This window comes from Macaca fascicularis, chromosome X (genome assembly GCF_037993035.2).
Source record: "Macaca fascicularis isolate 582-1 chromosome X, T2T-MFA8v1.1".
Taxonomy (NCBI): domain Eukaryota; kingdom Metazoa; phylum Chordata; class Mammalia; order Primates; family Cercopithecidae; genus Macaca; species Macaca fascicularis.
Genome location: NC_088395.1, coordinates 146,334,628 through 146,354,265, shown reverse-complemented (window position 1 = coordinate 146,354,265; position 19,638 = coordinate 146,334,628). Strand labels below are relative to the sequence as shown.

At 41.7% G+C, this 19,638-nt stretch overlaps 1 protein-coding gene across 1 annotated transcript; it reads right to left on the bottom strand.

Annotated features, from left to right (window-relative positions):
- Window positions 1-11,297: 11,297 nt before the first annotated feature.
- Window positions 11,298-13,045, bottom strand: HAPSTR2 (HUWE1 associated protein modifying stress responses 2). Its single transcript, XM_005594728.4, has one exon. The coding sequence runs from the start codon at window positions 12,468-12,470 to the stop codon at window positions 11,649-11,651; it is 822 nt and encodes a 273-aa protein (XP_005594785.3). The 5' UTR covers window positions 12,471-13,045; the 3' UTR covers window positions 11,298-11,648.
- Between the last annotated feature and the right edge of the window lie 6,593 nt (window positions 13,046-19,638).

Below are 19,638 nucleotides of genomic sequence, written 5' to 3'. Positions count from 1 at the left end.
TGGGACTCAGTCTAACTTAAATTCACAGCCCCTCTGTGTTAAACATGTTGCTTTTTTCATGGGCAGAGAAATGCTATCATTTCAGTTAAAACCATTCCAGAAACTCTAAATATGAGAAATGTACGTGCTAGGGAAGGCTAACAATAGATCAAAATGGTACTCAAACCCTCTATGGGCTAGAACAGAAACTCCCTAAAATACTGTATTCAATTAAGGTAAGATTCTTTCTAGATAACCATACTACATTTAGAGAAATCTAATCATATAGGATTTTCATAGTACATTCTTCCCCTAATTTTCTTAGTTATCGGCTGGTCTTTATTTCCCAATGAAAACCGTACATTAACACTGCAGTTTGGAAGAAAATGAAAACATTCCTTGCTATGTTACAGGTCACCACTTAATGCGGCTGAAGTTTCATTTCTCTCCCATTAAAATTGCTTACTTGCCTCATCTGGATGTATATTAAATGGTAATAAGATACGGAATATATAAGGTTGTGACCCATGCCAGTAGGTTTTGCTGTTTTTAGAGGGGTTTTTCTTTGCTGTTAATTGGTTGCACTCTATGTCAGATCTGATTCTTCTGCACCATTGTTAAGCCTGATGCTAAGGCTGATGATCCTTCAGAATACCATTGAAAAGAGAACAGCTAGAAGGAATTTCACCAAAACAAGGCACTAGAAGGAAAATTTCTGAGGACAGAGTAATGTTTTTTTACTTTTAAGTTCAGAAAAGAAAATGCATTCCACCCTGTGAAACTCGCTGGGTATGAAAAAGAGTATTTTACCAGGAAAAAAAAAAAAACTACTCAATTTGGAATTCTGCACTGATTTCAGAGGTTTCAGGTTAAAACACATTTGCGAAAATAGAAAACTGACTAATATGAAGAAATTACTCTTGCCAACTTCAAATAATGACCTGCCCTGTGGACCTATATATATTTTACGTCACCTAATAAATGTCCTCTTTAGCTGCTGGGTGTAAAGCTTTCTTTTTAATTTTTATAAATAAAATTATATGCTAACCTCACAAGGGAGGTCACTTTTTGAACAAATGGGGGAATTATTTTGCAATGTAAACAATCCCTCTCTAATTCATCTATTGAGAGTGGCTGGATTTTTGTTTATTAAACTTCTTATCAGAGAGCTAGCCTGCTTATCCTTGTTTTTCAGCGCTTGAAGGACAGGACTTGTGGGGAGCAGAAAAGCAGGACAGAGGCAAGATGAGGACACTGGCGAAGAAGTCAGAAGCCCTGGGTTAACCCAGTTCTACCATTGACTAGCCAAAGGACCCTAAGCAAGTCAGCAGATCTTTCTGGGCCTCAGTTTCTTTGCCTGTAATATTGTCAGATAAAGAAACAATGAAAACCAAATGTAATCATCTGTGTAAAAGCACTTGGTAAACTGTAAAATGCTAGGCAAATAAAGTTGATAATTAATAATATGTCTCCTACTCCCCCCTCCAAAGCCGACAATGGAAATGATAATCAGCAGCTCCATAACAGGAAAACCCCATATCGAAGAATACAATTTTAATCAAATGGCCTACGGTTGAGCCCTGTCTTAAATAGAAAAAGAGTGTAGTCAGGTAACATTAGAAAAGCCTCATTAGATTGGAGTTAAGTTAGCCTGTATGGAGTCTCTGAGAAGGGTACCAAGGCACATGCTGTGGGAGCAGAAAACAGTTTTATTCCAGGCTAACTCAGTGTGGAAAAACATACACAACAAGCCCCCAGGTGATCAGTGAGCTTCAACTGTTTTAGGATCTATTTCAAATTTGATTCTGTATGATATATTGCAGGTAACCCTTTTCATTGATTTGAAAATACTGACCCTTTAAAGCTCAGTCCAGTTAAATCTTCCATGACCTGGCCCTGAATCCTATCAATTGGAAGGTATCTTTCCCTTGTCTGTGCCCTAATACACATGGTGAGCCTCTAGTATGACAGTTGTTTACATTTAGTTTATCATAGAATTTGTGTGTTTGTGTATATGCACATGTATGTCTGTAGTTTGACTCGCTCACAAGAATATAGGCTCCTTAAGGGCAGAAAGCATGTCTGGGTCATCATTATATATCCTTCACAGCATCTATCACATTGCCTTACACACATTAGTTGTCCAATAAACACTGATGACTGTTAAAGGTAATGAGAACCATTTATTTACTGTTAGGGGAGATATCTCCTTTTTCTGTTCCCTAAAACCGTCTACTTCAAGCTGTATGAAGCTACCATCTTTGACAAATGCTCTAATTGAGGGAATAATTTTATGGAGTAACAGCTAACCTATTTTTGAAAAAAATGGAAAAATTGGTACTTAGCATAACATAATCACTGTCCTTGAAGTAAAGTGATCAATGATCCCAGATGGGACAACAGGGATTCCCAATCTGGACAGAGCTGAGTATGGCAGTGTCGATAAATCCCTCAAGGGAGGTCAGCGCACTTAAGTTTTCACAATCCTCCCTCCCAGTTAGAGGCTAGGTCCGCCTAGGACAGTGCTATCCAACACAGGAGCCACTAGAAACATGCACCTATTGAGCACATGAATTGTGCCCAGACTGAATTGAGATACACCGTAAATGTAAAACACATACTGGATTTGAAGACTTAGGACAAGATTTGTAAAAGAGCATTAAATATCTCAGTAATAGTTTTATATTGATTGCATGCTGAAATGATACTATTTTGATACTAAATGATACTAAAACAAAACAAAATGAAATTCTACTCTTTTGTTTTGTTTTGTTTTGAGACAGGGTCTTGGTCTTGGTCTGTCACCCAGGCTGGAGTGCAGTGGTGCAATCACAGCTCATTACAACCTCTGCCTGCTGGGTTCAAGTGATCCTCCCACCTTAGCCTCCCAAATAACTGGGACTACAGGAGCATGCCAACAAGTCCAGCTAATTTTTGTATTTTTTTGTAGAGATGGGGCTTCACCATATTGCCCAGGCTGGTCTCAAACTCTTGAGCTCAAGGGATCCACCTGCCTCAGCCTCTCAAAGTGCTAGGAATACAGGCGTGAGCCACCAAGACCAGCCTAAGACTATACTCTTAAAACAACTTAAATCCTAATAATTCGTACATCCACCATCTCCTTTTGAGATCAACAAGGTGCCAAAAACCAAAGGGTCATGACACAGCACTGGTAAAATAATATAACTACATATGTAAAATATCGGAATCTGTACCCAAGCTAGGAACAGGAGTTCTCAGTGAAGGCCTCCCAAGCAGAGAATTGTAAAATTTTTAGAAAGAGTTGCAAGTCAATAAGAAAAGGCATTCTCAAAGTTTCTGAACAATGAACCTTGAATATTTACCCTTCTAACTGTGTTGACACGATATGGCAACAAACTGAAAACGGGAATAGAAAATAAAATTGAAACATTTTGCACCAGGTAGCTCATTATCTTGCAATCTTAACAGTGTTTGTGGAATTGAATTGAATTTGGGAGAAGTTGCCTAATTGAATTTGATCTCTTTTTAAACTAAAGTTAATGTAACCAGCGTAGGTTCATACACAACCTTAAAACTCCGAGTTGACTAACATGTATCATGTGTGGACACTGTGCTGTGCTCTCTTGGCCTTTTACATAACTACTGAATCCTTGCTAGAGCACTAGCTGCTATAGGGAAGAATTAATTATAAGCTAGACCTGTGTTGTAATAAATACCCTCTTATAATCATTTCTTCTAAAGAAGGAGGGCTTCTGTGGCATAGCCCCTATGGAGAGCATCATGACAGAGCCTAAGACTACTGCACACAACTGCAGGAGTTAAATTTTATCATCCATGAAGATGTGTGTTCCATGTATCATGTGCAGATATCATCTGAAATTGGAGTATTAAAAAGAGACTTTAAGAAATAGGAAGAATTGATTTTTAAGCAAATGCAATGTAAACATTGAAAGAATAGCCCTGTTAAATTGCACCTAATTCCACTTAAAACATGAAAAGTCAAAAGTGGTATCAACAGGTCTATTCGGTAAATTAACTGAATGCTTTTCTTTATATATTTTACCAAATTAGGTAAAATATAAAACGAAAAACATTCAATCCAGGTATTTGGCATGTGAAAACAGAGTAAGCAGTTGATTAATCAATCTATTTTCTTTCTTTCTTATTTATTTATTTATTTTGGAAAGACAGAGTCTTGCTCTGTTGCCCAGGCTGGAGTGCAGAGACATGATTTCGGCTCACTGCAACTTCCACCTCCCAGGTTTAAGTGATTCTCCTGCCTCAGTCTCCCGAGTAGCTGGGATTATAGGTGCCCACCAACACACCCAGCTAGTTTTTGTATTTTTAGTAGAAACGGGGTTTCACCATGCTGGCCAGGCTGGTCTCGAACTCCTGACCTCAAGTGATCCGCCCGCCTTGGCCTCCCAAAGTGCTAGGATTACAGGCGTCAGCAACCGCCAAGCCAATCGATCTATTTTCAACAGGTTGTGTGGATGCTCTATAGGCACACACTTAGTCGGAAGGCTAAAAAGAAGCAAAAATCCGAGGACATATAGTAAAGTGCAGATGGTCTCAGTGACCCAGCAACCTCTGTCCAACTTTACTCATATTAGAATGCTCTTACACTGGGTTGTTTTTAATGAGACCCAAATCTATTTATGTATTTTCCTAGTTTTCTTTATCATCTCCTTGTGTACCATTGAGTAGTTTTTGAGGACACAAGGCACTATTACAATGTTGTCAAGGCCCTTCTCGTTTTCTAGTTCAAATCCTTGTTCATGCTGTTTGCTAAGTACTTGTTCCCTGTGACAGCTTTCAGCCAAACAGAACACACTGAATGCTGCATTCCAAACCACTCTGTCCTGCTGGGCTCCGAGTAAAACAAGCTCTTCAAACTCCATCATGTGAACTTTTCACAAGGAACAATCTCCCTCAGACAATTCCATTCAGAGATACTATCCGTGAAACTGGGACTGGGGGAAGAGGTGACATCACAGGCTTCCCCCTCTGGCCAGGGTCATGACCACCAAAGTTGTATTTAAGAGGCTCCCACGTGGTTTGGCACATGATTTCCTTAACGATCTGACATTTTCCCCAACTTTCCCATAAGCTTCTAATTTAAGATATTCACACTTAAACACAAAATTGGGTTCTGGTGTCAAGAAAGCCTGCGATTTCGAGAAGTAAAGAATGAACAAATTGCAGCTGGGGTCTCTATTAGGGATAGGAGGGTAGATGTATGACATACTATATAACACATGCCATATGTGAGGGTTTGGGGCAGTACTTTAGGAAACATAGAAACAAAAAAGCATTATATCCAGCCAAGAGGCTGGAAAAGTTGTGATTTTATTTTTTACAAAAAGGAAGGAAGAAAAAGATGAGAAAAAGTTAAATGAGTTAGATTTTATTATTTTTTTCAATGTCTGAAGCCAAGGTTTGGAAACGGGAATTTTGAAAAATACAAGAGGATTATTCCACTGAGATGGATAGCCAGCTTGTCTGCAGTTAAGCTACAACAGAAGGAGCGCAGCACACCCAGCTGCATTCCGAGGAATCTGGGGCTTTTTCAGAAAGACCTGCCTGGCAGCTCCTGAAGAAGGTTTTGGACTCTCCTAAAAGCTTTTTAATGTGAGAAGAGCAGCTCATGGATCCAAAATGGTTTATATTCCAGTTCTCACAAGAGTTGGGGCATGTGGACTCGGTGACCTTCCAATTCTCCCTTTAGTCCAATGAGTCTGTGAACTCATCTCTCTGTGTAACATCCTCCTGCTCAACTTATTTTTGAAAAACAACAGTGCCCAAAGAAGGGGACATTTGGCTGTAATGTGCCTCCTAAGCCTTTGGAATTTTTTGTTTGTTTGTTTTCATTCTTGACCTGCTGAAGAAGATGGAACTAAAAGAGAGGGAAGAGTGTGCTGTGCACACACATTCCCATTCTACAGGCAGCTCTGCCACTCCCACCTAGTGAATTTCCTGCCTCAGAATTGTTTCAACTTGGCAGTCCTTATTTCCAGTGGGCTCACAGAGCTCAACCGGTCAAATAGTAGATTGCTAAAATGAGAGCATCATAGAAAGGTTATCACTACCATTGCCTACTGAATTACAACAGAGATCAGAAAGTACCAGAACTGTGAGGACTTTAGCACAACTAACTCCCTTATTTCATATATCAAACAAAAAAGGGTCCAGAACAGAAATCAACTTGCTTAAGGTGATCAGGAAAGTCAAGGCTTAAACCAAGATCCTGCATGCTTTACCAGATGCCTGAGACACTGCAGTTTTGTCTACAAATGGGAATGCTGATAACTTATTTGCTATCCTTCTTTACAGAAACATGTTTAATGTCACATAGAATAAAACTGTTCCCCCAAGGTTTTGTTTTCAGCTTTCCTTACCCTAATATAATTTTATGACAAAGACAATTTTTTCACTAAAACATAAATGTACAGTGTAATATCGATTATGCTTTTTCAACCTACACGTGCAATCATGGAGATTCTTACACACCTCCCTAGGGAAGTGAGCCCCTTGCGATAAGAATGAACAGTTTGCAGACTAGTGGGGCAGACAAAGAAGGAAACCGACAATTACAGTGATAAGTCCAAAGTGTGGGGATTTAATCCTGACTCAGAAGGACAAGGAAGGTATTTAAAAAAAAAAAAAAAAAAAAAAACAGTAAAGCCTGAGGTGAGCTTTGAAGGCTGAATAGGAGTTAGGCAAGCAACGGGGGGCGTTCCAGACCAAGGAAGCAACAAGGCAAAAGGGCCCAGAGGCAAAGATTATAGAAAATTCAGGAAACTTCAAGTGCTCAAGTAGCCTAGTTTGGCTGGTGGCTAGAGCACAGTGGCAGTGGCAAGGGGTCACTTGTGTTCCCTGAATGCACAATTCCAACAGCTTCCCCTAAATAAACACAGCATAGTAAAAAGAGTATGCTTACCATGCCAGAGCGGCTTCATAATCAAGTTCCCCAGCCCCACCTGACCATCAACATATTAATTACAAGGTCATACACAATGTAACTAAGGGAGGTACAGTGAAGGGAGCAACGGACTGGAACTTACCAATAAGTCACTGTGGCCCTTTCTAGTGAGGTCAGCTGCCGCATTTGTAAAATGAATAGTTGACCCTGCCCTGAATAATCCTTAAGGTCCCTTTTGGCTTTGTGTTTGCAATCTAGTGACCGTGCGTATGCTACTAGAAGATCAAACATAAAGGTCTGTAGACCTCCACAAAGGCCCAAGGTCATCAGCAACCAATCCTCCCCTGATCCCTACTCCATCATTTTATAAAAGGCAAAGTGATCTAACTGCAGTGTTCCCAAACTATCAGTGCATATGCAATTTTCACTAGAAAGCAGAGGTCTAATGGATAAAATATGCAACTAGAGTTTAGGAAATCAGCCTTCTTCTCTCAGGCTCCTATAAAAAGAAAAAAAAAATCAGGAAATTTCAGTTACTGACAAGTGTTTGCCTCAGTCTTTTTTTTTTTTTTTTTTTTTTTTTTTTTTGAGACAGAGTCTCGCTCTGTCTCCCAGGCTGGAGTGCAGTGGCCGGATCTCAGCTCACTGCAAGCTCCGCCTCCCGGATTTACGCCATTCTCCTGCATCAGCCTCCCGAGTAGCTGGGACTACAGGCGCCCACCACCTCGCCCGGCTAGTTTTTTTTTTTTTGTATTTTTTAGTAGAGACGGGGTTTCACCGTGTTAGCCAGGATGGTCTCGATCTCCTGACCTCGTGATCCGCCCGTCTCGGCCTCCCAAAGTGCTGGGATTACAGGCTTGAGCCACTGCGCCCGGCCTGCCTCAGTCTTATCTAACTAAGCTCCCAGTAAGACAATGTATGAAATATGCAAAGTGATGACAAAGATATCTACAAATGAGAAGATTCACTTTAAGCCTGCATAGAAAGTTCGAAAACAATAATCAATTTAAAATTAGCTCCTTGAATCCATCACTTGAATCCATCACAATCAGAATCAGGATGGGTTTTCAGACTTCACTCTGCAACACAATTACTGAGACCTCTTCCTGAAAGCAGGTAGCTTTGGGGAACCTCCCATTAAGATTTTAATTCAGCAAGGGCAATTCTAAAGTCACCAGTTTCACAAACTCCTCAGGAGATTCTCATGAGCGGTAGTCATGGGACGGACCACACTGCAAAAAGCTGAATCTGGTAGTTAGGAATGAGGGTAAAGATACACAGCAGAGAATTATCTACAAATTAGGGTATGGGCTTCAGATGCCTTCTCTGGGCAGTAAGTAAATAGAGAAAAGGGGAAGGAGAATAGATATACTTGGGTCTGGATGGAGTCCTACTCATCCACTCATTAAATAAATATTCATCGTGCGCCCATATGGATCAGGCACTGTACTAGATACTAGGGATTACAGAAGTAAACAAGACAAATGAGGTCCTTGCCCTCATATTGACATGACCTCTTATGACCTTCCCTACCTACCTGTTAAAACTGCTGCGGTTGATCAGTCCTATGGACCCCAATGATTCCACTGCATAAGAAGCAGGAAGGAAAAAAAAGGGAATGGCCACTTTGTTTCTTCAAAACTAGCCTTCCAAGAGATACTGCTGTTGGAAGTGAAGGTTTTCTTAGCCTTAAAGAAGCACCGTAGAACACAGTGGAGCTGTTTCCTACCTCGTAAGCTTTGTGGTGTGCGAGGGTGGAATGAGCAAAGGCTTGCCAGAGTAAACCCCGTCAAGGTAAACATCTCCCCCAGCGCGGGTTAACCAAATGGCCACATCCCCAGTAAAATGCATCCTACAGGGATACCCTGTCCTGTCTCTGTCTCTGCCCCCGTGTCTCACTTTTGGACAACCCGGCATTCTGTCAAACTAACCTTCCTAAACCAGTGTTACCTCCTGCACTTAGAACCTAAACACCTTGGCTTGTACCTCCCCTACCCACTTCCTGTGATTCCCTGAACCCACTTCACTGTTTGCTCCTTCTCAAACTTTGTTAGACACCGTTCCCTGTTGGCATCCCCGGACACTCCCTTCCTACCCATTTTTCTGGGCCCGGTTCAAATGCTACTTCTTCCAGAAGCTGTGACCCTCTCAGCAAGGAGAGTCTCTGACCTCTGAATTCTGCACAGCCCTTGGGCACTTTTCCCAGTTAGAAGCGTGCTTTTGGCTACATAATTTATCTTCCAAGGCAGGATGTGCTCTTTGAGGATAAGAATTGTTTTTATGCTTTTTTATATCCCTTCTCAGGACCTAGCACAGTACCTCAATAGCCAGGTTTTTTTGGAGTTTTTTTTTTTTTTGAGAAGGAGTTTTGCTCTTGTTACCCAGGCTGCAGTGTAATGGTGCGGTCTTGGCTCACTGCAACCTCCACTTCCTGGGTTCAAGAGATTCTCCTGCCTCAGCTTCCTGAGTAGCTGGGATTACAGGTGCCCACCACCACACCCCGCTAATTTTTGTATTTTTAGTAGAGATCGGGTTTCATTCACCATGTTGGCGAGGCTGGTCTCGAACTCCTGACCTCAGGTGATCTGCCCACCTCGGCCTCCCAAAGTGCTGGGATTACAGGCATGAGCCACCATGCCCGGCCAGCCAGTTTTTATTATATCATGGAATTGACTTTATTTTGTTTTGTTATTTTAATGCATTCATCAGTTACAAATCTACTCGAAAGGCCATGCTAACAAAGCAGAAACAACCCTTGTGTGAACATAAAGGCAAGGTTGTGCCAATCTATAATATTTTATGCACTGGTTTTGGGAGACCCTGGGAAGATTGGGCTTTTTAACTTCCCCCTTACTTCAATAATCACACTCCCACCTCCATTCACCCTCTCCGACACCTCAGACTCCACACCTGCTCTACCTCCTTCATCGCCTCCACCCCATCCCACCCCACCCTCATTTAAAACCACTCTAGCCTTTTAGGTGCCCTAGGACCTTGGCTTCCATTTTTTTTCTACCTTTACACACTCCTTCTCATATTTTTTCAGGCCAGAGGAGGTAGATGTTTCATTACTCCTGATTGCAAAGTGCATCCTTCAGGCAACTTCAGAAACTCCAAGATTGCCCTAGTATCCAGATTGGTGACCCTGAGTGCTCATGAGCTCAACACACTTACACAAGATCTGTGATATTTAGGCAAGTTTCAAATGTGAAACAGTAATTTACAGTTCAAACACAGAGATTCTACTTGCTGATTTTAAAACTGATCTACTTTTCTGCTTTTTCTAAAATAAAATGATTTTAACGTTTTATTTATAGAGAAGGGAGAACCTTTATTTAGTACTTTATGTGCCAAGATTGTGCTGGACACTTGAAATATAAATTTCACCTGATCCTCACAACCACCTTAGGAGACACACAGTTCCATTTGACAGATGAAAAACTGAGGTCAAAAGACATTAAATAACTTGCTCAAAATCATGCAGTTAATTTATGGAGCTAGGATTCTGCGATTGGTCCTTTTAAAACAAAGCTCACACTCTTTTGGTTATACCATGCTGTACCCTTAATTAAAACCCAGAAGTTCAAAAGGCTGGGCACGGTGGCTCACGCCTGTAATCCCAGCAGTTTGGGAGGCCGAGGTGGGCAGATCACCTGAGGTCAGGAGTTCGAGACCAGCCTGGCCAACATCGTGATACCCCCCTCTCTACTAAAAATACAAAAAATTAGCCGGGCGTGGTGGCAGGCACCCGTAATCCCAGCTACTCAGGAGGCTGAGGCAGGAGAATCCCTTGAACCTGGGAGGCGGAGGTTGCAGTGAGCCAAGATCACGCTATTGCACTCCAGCCTGGGCAACAGTGCAAGACTCCGTCTCAAAAAAAACCCAAAAAAACAAAAAAACAAAAAAAAAAAACACAAGTTCATTCTGACTACTTGGTCTTCCACTTCAAAACAGAGATCATAAAAAAGATGTAACCTCAGAAAAAGGAACTTTTTACATTCCTAAGGAAAAAGAGCACCACTGGGCCACCATCTTATTTTATCAGGGTCTCAAGTTGATGGTTTAGTTTTCCCCAAAAGAGCACTGAATTGACTCAATATCAAGTAATATCTGCGTAACCACCACAGCACCTCTTTGCAGCATCACATAATCACCAAAATCAACAATTTTTCAAAATTAAAAAATCACAGCCTAATATGTATTACTTGCAGTTTCTTTCTAGAAATTAGGTGCATGGTATAGTGAGGTAAAAATGGAAGACTTCAGATTTCACAAAGATGTCAAGTTTTACATTTTGATACAATGCAATTGAATTGGCAAAGACCATTAAAGTCAACAGTTACCAACGAAAAAAGTATTCTATAACTAAGTAAACACCTGCTATGACTTCCCTTTAAGAATAAATAAGGTCACATTTATTCATTCAATGAACATTTATTGAGCACCTGGAACTGTGCTAGGTGCTGAGGAATATAACTGTGAACAAGATAAATCAGACTCCTGCCTTGACCAGATAAGTTTGCTTTAAATGATCCTGCTAACTACTACATATTTGTTCTCTGATAGGATTATATTTTTTGGAAAGTCAGAGTCATATGAAGCCTCTTCTGGAATACTTTTAAAGTTTCTTCATCGCAAAATTGTTAGAAATCTTTGTTTAACTTAGAGAAGGGAAGAAAAACGGTCTCCAGTAACCTTTAGACAAGCGTGTCGAAGGTTGAGTTCACTCTCAAGCAATATGGCAGCAGGCAACCAATGAGGCAGTTTAGACCATTCGGTTGCGCTTTTGCATTGGTGAGTCTGTGGTGCCATCACCGCATTGGGCCGAGGTGCGCTTGCGGATCGCCCCACTGTCCAGATGGAGGGCCAGTTCCTCTGAGCCGAAGGGATTCAAGTCGTCCTCCAAGAAGCTACTTTTTCGGCGCCCACTGCTGGCGACACCGCTGTCTTGAGGCGAGTCGCCTGATCGCATGCTGATGCCTGCCATAGCGCCACTGAGGCCATGCAGGGCGGTCGCCTCCTGGAAGGGCTGCAGGTCGACGTCCACCGATGAGCTGGACTCAGTTGCCACAGCCTGGCTGGGGGCCCCAGTGGGTGGCTTCGGGGGTGTCCTAGGAGTGCGAGGTGGAGGAGGAGCGGGGGGCACTTTGCCACACAGGAAGCTAATCAAGTCTTCACGACGAATGGTGCTCCGGCCCTTTTTCACCCACTCCAGCACATCTTTGATGCGACGCTGGTGGCCAACCTGGACCCCCAAGTGAAAACTTCGTTGGTGGGCATCCCCGCTCTCTTTGTAGAGGCTGGTCACGGCCATGGCCGCATTCTGGAAGGGGTCCCACATGGAAAGTCCTTGCTGTTGGCACCCAGAATCCTTGTAAAGCTGAGCAACGGCGGTGGCCGAGATCTGGAAGAGGTGCCACAGCTTCTGCTTCTCGCTCTTGAGCCCCGCCAACTCTGCAGCCGCCTCCTCCTGCAGCTCGGGGGGCAGCTGCTCCTCCTGCTCGGCCTCAGCCAGGCACTGGCGCTCCCACTTGGAAAACCAATGCTCCGCGACCTCGGCCTCGCCCTCCTTCTGCTGCTCCTCCATCCTCCTCTTCAGGCCGCGCACCTCCACCACCGCCTCCTGCTCCGCCGCCGCCGCTGCCGCCTACTCTTGGTCCTCCACCTCCTCACCTCCTGCTCCGAGCTCCCCGCCTCCTTCAGCGGCCGCCGCCTCCTTCGCGTGCGCCGCCCTGCGGGCGGGCGGGCGGGCGGGCCGGCGCGCGGGCGGCGGGGCCCTGAGGCCAACTGCTACAGCGCGAGTCGCCCGCGGCCCTGGTGCACGCCCCGCCCCGCCCGCCGGCTCAGCCGCCGGTTCAGCCACCGGCAACGGCGCGGACGCTGCCTTCGCGGCCGCGGAGATAACCCCACAGCCGCCGGCGCCGCCGCGATGTCCCCTTCCGGCCCCGCGGTCCGCTCCTACGGCCCCCCCATGGCGCTGCGGCCTCCCAGCCGCTGCCGCCTCGGTCGCCGCCGCTGCTGCGGCCCCGCAGATCGGTCCCAGCCCCCGCTTGCGCTGCGGCTGCAGCACCGGTAACTCGGAGGGGGGCTGGCAGGAGCGCTGCCTCAACGCGGCGCCTGCCTACCTCTTAGCCCCCTTTTCACACATTTTTGGGACTTGTCGGCTTCATCCAATGAGCTGATCAAATTTTACATCCTATGTTGCCAGAGAGGATTATGGGGCAACTTCATGGTGTCGATCACATCCAGGGCGCCGATCCGGGGAGGCCGGGGGAATAAAAGTGGAAAGAGCACGGCCCTCGTGGGTAGGCAGGCAGTCTGGACCCCAGCAATGTCCTCCCCACACTAGGTGCCCGAGAAAAGTGTTTTCCGTGGACGAAAGCAGTATTTTGTAGAAGAAAAAAAAAATCACAGGGAAAGTGCCTGCTGCTTCTTCTTGGGCCTCAGTTTCCCCAAGTATCCAATGAAGTTGTTAAACAAGGTCTCCGGAAAGTGCTCCAGTCCTGATTGAGAACTTCCCTGCTGTCCCTGCAAAGCACTGCTTCGGGGTTAGTTTCATACTTATCAAATTCTAAGAGTAACGGTCAGAAATGGTATTGATCCCCCCCTTCATTCTTGCAAAGGTTTTTGTCATTAAGAAAAATGGGGTGGAGAGTGGATTCTGTGTGGACTACTCTCAACTATTGAAAATTCCAAGATGAAGAAGTAAGGGGAAAGAAAAAAGGAAAAAAAAAATGAATGCCCAAACACGAGATTTTCTGTTCTAATATAAAGTTCAGTCCCTTTTAGGAAAGAAAGAAAAAAAAAATACCTAATTTCCAACACCCTAAAAATTCCAGCTAGTTAAAACATCATAATAATACCAAAATTAAGCTAAAACGGTATGGAACACTAACGTCATTTCCTTGGGTTCAGTAACAAATTCCTTGTAATAATGCAATCTTTTTTCAGTGCAGACAATTCCAGAGCAAACTGTGTTAAAAGAAAAAAAAAAAATCACTGAACTAAAAATAACATCAAAAGTTGGAGGAACTAACGTAATCAATTTTAAGATTTAGAGAAAAAAGTTAGAATTTTTCAGTTTTTGTGTGGAAAAATTGCTAAGTATCCAGAAAGCCTTACAGACATAAATAAAGCTAACTCTTCTAGCAAAATCTGTCTAATAATTCCCAAAAATGAAAATTAGGACATAAAATAAAATTACTAAGTTTTATCATCTCCCTTAAAAGAAATACATGTTTCTAAGTTAAATTTAGAAGAGAAGGAGAAGAGGGAATTGTGCTCTTTCTCTGCAAACCGGGCTTTTTCACGATTCATTAAACCCTTTTTCCATATGTGTAATTGGACTCTTCTCATTTACATAAACGAAGGATGAGGCGAAAGACCTAAGACCAGCCTAAGAGGAGAGATACGTTTCTCATTCTTTTATGTTCAGAAAATACATTGTGGAAGAAACCAAGAAGGCAGACCCTACTTCATCCCCCACCCCTCACCAGACCTGAAATGTTAATACTTCATGGCCAAGGAGTAGGCAGGTTTGCAGCGCTTTGAGGGTTGCCCTACATATGGTGTATCACAGTTAGTATCACAGGCACATGCTTTTGTTTTATTTTCTCTAAGTAAAAAGTTTAGACCAAAATGACTGACGATAGGACAGCATATCCTACTTTCTCTTCTCATTTTTGACTAGGTTAAAAACTGAGAAGAAAGACTGTTCTGTCTTTTAAAGAGCACAAACCTCTGCTTGGGCTTGAGTTGTCTGGCTGGTATCCTCCATTCAGTTGGTTTCAGCACCTGATTAATTAGTTAATTAGTACTTAGAGCTGACTAGCCCTGGTCGGCAATTTTCATGCCCCGCATGGTGAAATGTTGAATCCCACATTGAAATTTCTGTGTCGCACACCCTAATTATTATCACCCCACTACTTTTTAAACCATTGCACCAAATTATTATTATAGACAGGGCCAGACAACTGTGTGAGACTATGTTCTTTCTGAGAAATAATGGTAGACAATATTTTTCACTGTTGTCCTTAACACATTTAAATAAAACAATTGAGTGGAGAAATTCTAATTCAATTAGCCTCCAACTCCTTCTATTGAGAAAATGATTTTATATAAGCGAGATGTTAGAAAAAAATCACACCAGAAATTTTAGTAATGTTTTATTAGTTCCCAGGATGCCAAAGATGTGTTTATAAGATACCCTATCTGACATCAGCTTTCTTCCTATATAATTCTAAAGTGTCTGGATTATTTTTAAAATAATAGGAAACAGATACTAAACAAAAAGACCATTTTTTTGCTTGCTCTAAGGAAATGATGCTATCTGTGTATGTGTGTGAGGGAGAACTTTTGATGTTTTAAAAAAAAAACTGACATGGTTTAAAAGTAAGTTTTCTGCGGGGAAAAAAATATTCCTTTGCCACTGCCTCATTCTTCCATAAGTTTGATGTCATGGGTAAGGTTAAATATCAAGTAGGGAAAAATATTGTTAGAAAATAAGTTAGGACACAAATCTATAGCAGTCTAATTTTTACCATTTCTCAGTATACCATTACCAAAATGGGCTCCAGGAGCCACGATTTCCAGTATTATTGCTAGCTATTTTCACCTGGAAACAATCCTTATATATCAGTAGTGGGTTGCTTGTAATTGTAAGAGCTAAATGGTACACAAAACTGGATACACAACCACACAGACCAGTAAATGGGTCAGACTGAAAGCAAAAGTAAACACCAACCTTAGGAAATGAAAGAAGTTAAAAGATAAGTGTTAAGGACCTTATTCTTTTTGGAGAATAAAACAAGATTTAGTAGCTTTCCACTTAATTTAAATGAAAAGAATCACTACCTTACATATTGCAGTGATAATGTAATGGGGAAAGAAAACAAAAACGTCTTTGTACAAATGACACCTCCTATAGTTGTTGTGAAGAAACTTTTCCCCTTGGTATCTGCTAACAAATTCTAATTAATGCTGCACATTCCTTTACTGAAATCATTTAATGCGTAACAAGGGGGGTAAAAAGAAATGCTGAATGCTCGTGATTGCCCTGTTAGAATTATGGGAGTGAAAGCCTGGGGCCCCAAACTTACTGTCTATTAAAGCCAAGCTTTGAAAAAGAAATGCAACCTACAAAAGCTGTCAATCTCCCTTGCCCCTAAAGCCTGGGTTCACATGGATTCAAGTGACAGCCCTCCTCCCCCATGCACAATACATCAATCTGTCTCTCCCACAAGCACCCACAGCCCATTGTGCTGGCCGCAGGTGCCTATTATGGCACCCATGGCTGCCTCCCACAGCTCCGCCCCTGAGAAACAGGAACTGCACACAATGGAGCCCTGTGGGAAGACAGAGGTGGGTGTTGGGAGGGATAACAGACAGATGGTAAAGGGTACGGGGTAGTAAGGTAGTTTCAAAACAAATGTCAAACATTCAAAATTATTGCTTTCACGTGCCCCCCCCCCTTTCTGAATTGCCTTTGCTTCAATCACCATCTGCCATAATTATGAAAACACATACCTGTTAGGATGAATATATGCTCTTCTTTTTGGGTCTTGGTCGAGGGGATGACCTTCAATACTCTACTCCTATTTAGCCTCTAGGTTTCTCAAGGTCGCAGACTGAGGAGTTTTAGTTAAGTGACACCAGTAGAGCATATAGGGGAAGGAAGAAATAGTTCTAATTTTTTTTTTTTTTTTTTTTTACAAGCCTTGTGATTTCCTTTTAAGCTTAGTTTGGGGATTCATAAGAGGATAAAGGTGATGGAAACTAGTTGCTTTGGGTAATATGTCAGTGAAATCAAAGTGTTATGAGATGTCTTAAAATATCATACTAAGCAGGTGGAAATTCTTAGGCCATTTCTTTTCTGATAGGGAGATACAAAAAGGGAGATGAGGTAGATTTAATAATAAAGTATTGAAGGTCTCTGGCTCAGCCTCTTTTCCTATTCTTAAACATGCCAAAATAAATAAGTAAAATTGTAAAAAAAATAACTAAATACTATTGACATTGAATACCATTATCAGAAGTAGTACATTTTTAACATTTCATCTTATTAAATGTCACTTGCCGATGGTATTTTCATCTTTGGAGTTCTGGACTAATTAAGAAGCAGTGAGTGGAAGAATTAAAATATATGCCAAAAACACATATATTAGTTCAACTAATTTGATTTAGTTGATTTTGTCCTTATATAGTCATCTCTGTATACCACCTATTCCTGTTTCCAAGATAATCTGTCATAAATCAAAACCAAATTAATAATAATTTCATCACTACTCTTACTACCTGACTCAAACAGAAAGCAACTAAGAAAAATCTGGCACAATTATAAGTCATGGTCAAGACAATTAGTGACTTGTTGGGATGAGGGTACCCCCCAGAATAATGCCAGAAACTAAAACCAGCCAGCTTTCTTGAAGCAAACAACAGGGTCTTGGTTTGTTGTCAAAAACCACAAACTAGGCTTTAACTAGGAACTGTCAGAGATCCAAGTGAGCTCTTGGCCAGGGAGAGCTTAATTAGCAGAGTTGGTTTAGTTTTTAAATTACACAAGAAAAACAACCAATACAGTATGAAAGCATACAGTGATCTAATGTAACACAAAATTCACTATTCCATTATGTGTGTGTAGTAGTTTTGCACATTTTATTAACAATTTAGATTTAGATTTCAAACATTATTTTTGTGCCCATTCCTAGGGCATGGGTTTTTTTTGTTTGTTTTGTTTTGTTTTGTTTTGTTTTCTTCTTGTGTATCTTTTCAGAGATTCTTATGTCTTCATCACCAAATGCAAATATGCATGCCTCCTCTTTTTAATATAGATGGTAGCATATGCTATTTCTTTTTAACCTGATGGATCTTGGGGATCAGTCCATATCAGAACAGTAAGAGCATATGTTATTTGTAAATATTAAGACTCTAGTTCAACAATGGGAAGTTTATTTATAAATTGTTTCTATGACATCCAAAATATTCAGAGTTCAAAAGAAATCCCCAAGGCTTTCCACTTAATCCATGGTCCGTTTTTCAAATCTCTGGTATCTTACAAAAATGACATTGCTTAATTAACTAATTAAAAAATGCCAGGTTTTAGCTATAAAATTTGTTGACAATACATACTCTCCTTTTACTCTTCTTTTACCTGTGCTCCAATAATAAGCTCTTTGACTTCTAGATGTTTTCCATGGAGCTACTGAGTTTTAATTTTATTTTATCTTATAATTTTAATTTTTAGAGATGGGGTCTATGTTGCCCAGGCTGGAGTACAGCAGCTATTCACACACAATCCCACTACTGATAAACACAGGAGTTTTGACCTTCTCCATTCCTAGGCTAGATCACCCCTCCTTGGGCAACCTGGTAGTCCCTTGCTCTCAGGAGGTCATCATAATTGATGCTGAACCCAGTGCAGACACCCTATCGTCACAGGGCACTACAACCCAGAACTCCTCCACTCAAGCCATCCTTCTGCCTCAGCCTCCTGAGTAGCTGAGATTACAGGTAAGTGTCACCACACCCACCAATTTAAAATTAACATAGTTCATTGGTTAAAATTGAAGATTATATTGTCAGACAAAACTGAGTTCTAATTCTGGCTTTGGAGCTTGAAAGTGGTGTGATTTAACTTCTCTGATACTCAGTTTTCTCTGAAATCAGGATAATAATAGTACCTCCTTCATAGGTTTGTAGTAAAGAGTAAATGAGACCATGAACTCACACCTAAAATAATGCCTGTTACATAGTAAATCCTCAATAAACAGTATATATTATTACTATTATTATTAATAATAATAACAGCTATAGGACTCTAAGGATTAGCTAAATGGGGTCCCAAATGTGACTAATCAGCAAAGTCACTTGAGGGAGCTTTTCAGAAACACCCATACCCCAGCTAATTTAATAGATCCGTGGTGAGGCCTGGGAATCTGTGTTTTAAAGCATCACAGAGATACACATAACAGAAAGTTCAAGATGACAACTACTAACCTGACCAAGAAAGCAACAGGTCATAATTAGAACAGGAAGTCAGGGAGGTCAGTGAAAAATACTCTTAAGATGGACACAAATTCCATACTCAACCCATGTAAGAAACCAGAAGTTATTTATACGTGGTTTTGGTTGTCAATAAAACAAATACAATTAGGAACTGTAAAGAAAACAAAAAGCTGTCCTATGATCTTGGTTCTAATAAGAGGCATACTAAAACGTGGCATCATCCTGAGCCATTGAAGGAGTGTAAGAAAAGATAATCCATTTGATCTTGACACTTGAAACATTCTCCTTCAAGCAGCCCTTCTTTGGTGCCATATGATTACATTTTTTTCTCTCTGGGTCCAATCACACACCTCAGTCTTGCTGTGAATATTATTTACATGGAATTTACTATTGGAAACGCTGATTTAAATTAAGCTTGTAATTTTTTTTTTTTTTTTTTTTTTTTTGAGACAGGGTCTCATTTTGAGACAGCCTCCCGTTACCCAGGCTGCAGTGCAGTGGTGCAATCATGGCTCACTACAGCCTCAACTTCCCGGTCTCAGGTCATTCTCCCACCTCAGTACCATCTCCATAGCTGGGACTACAGGCACGTGCCACCATGCCCAGCGAATTTTATGTATTTTTTTTGTAGAGATGGGGTTTTGCCATGGTAGCCAGGCTGGTCTCAAACTCCTGGGCTCAAGCAGTCCACCGGCCTCAGCCTCCCAAAGTGCTAGGATTATAGGCATGTGCCACCATGCCTAGCTGTAAAC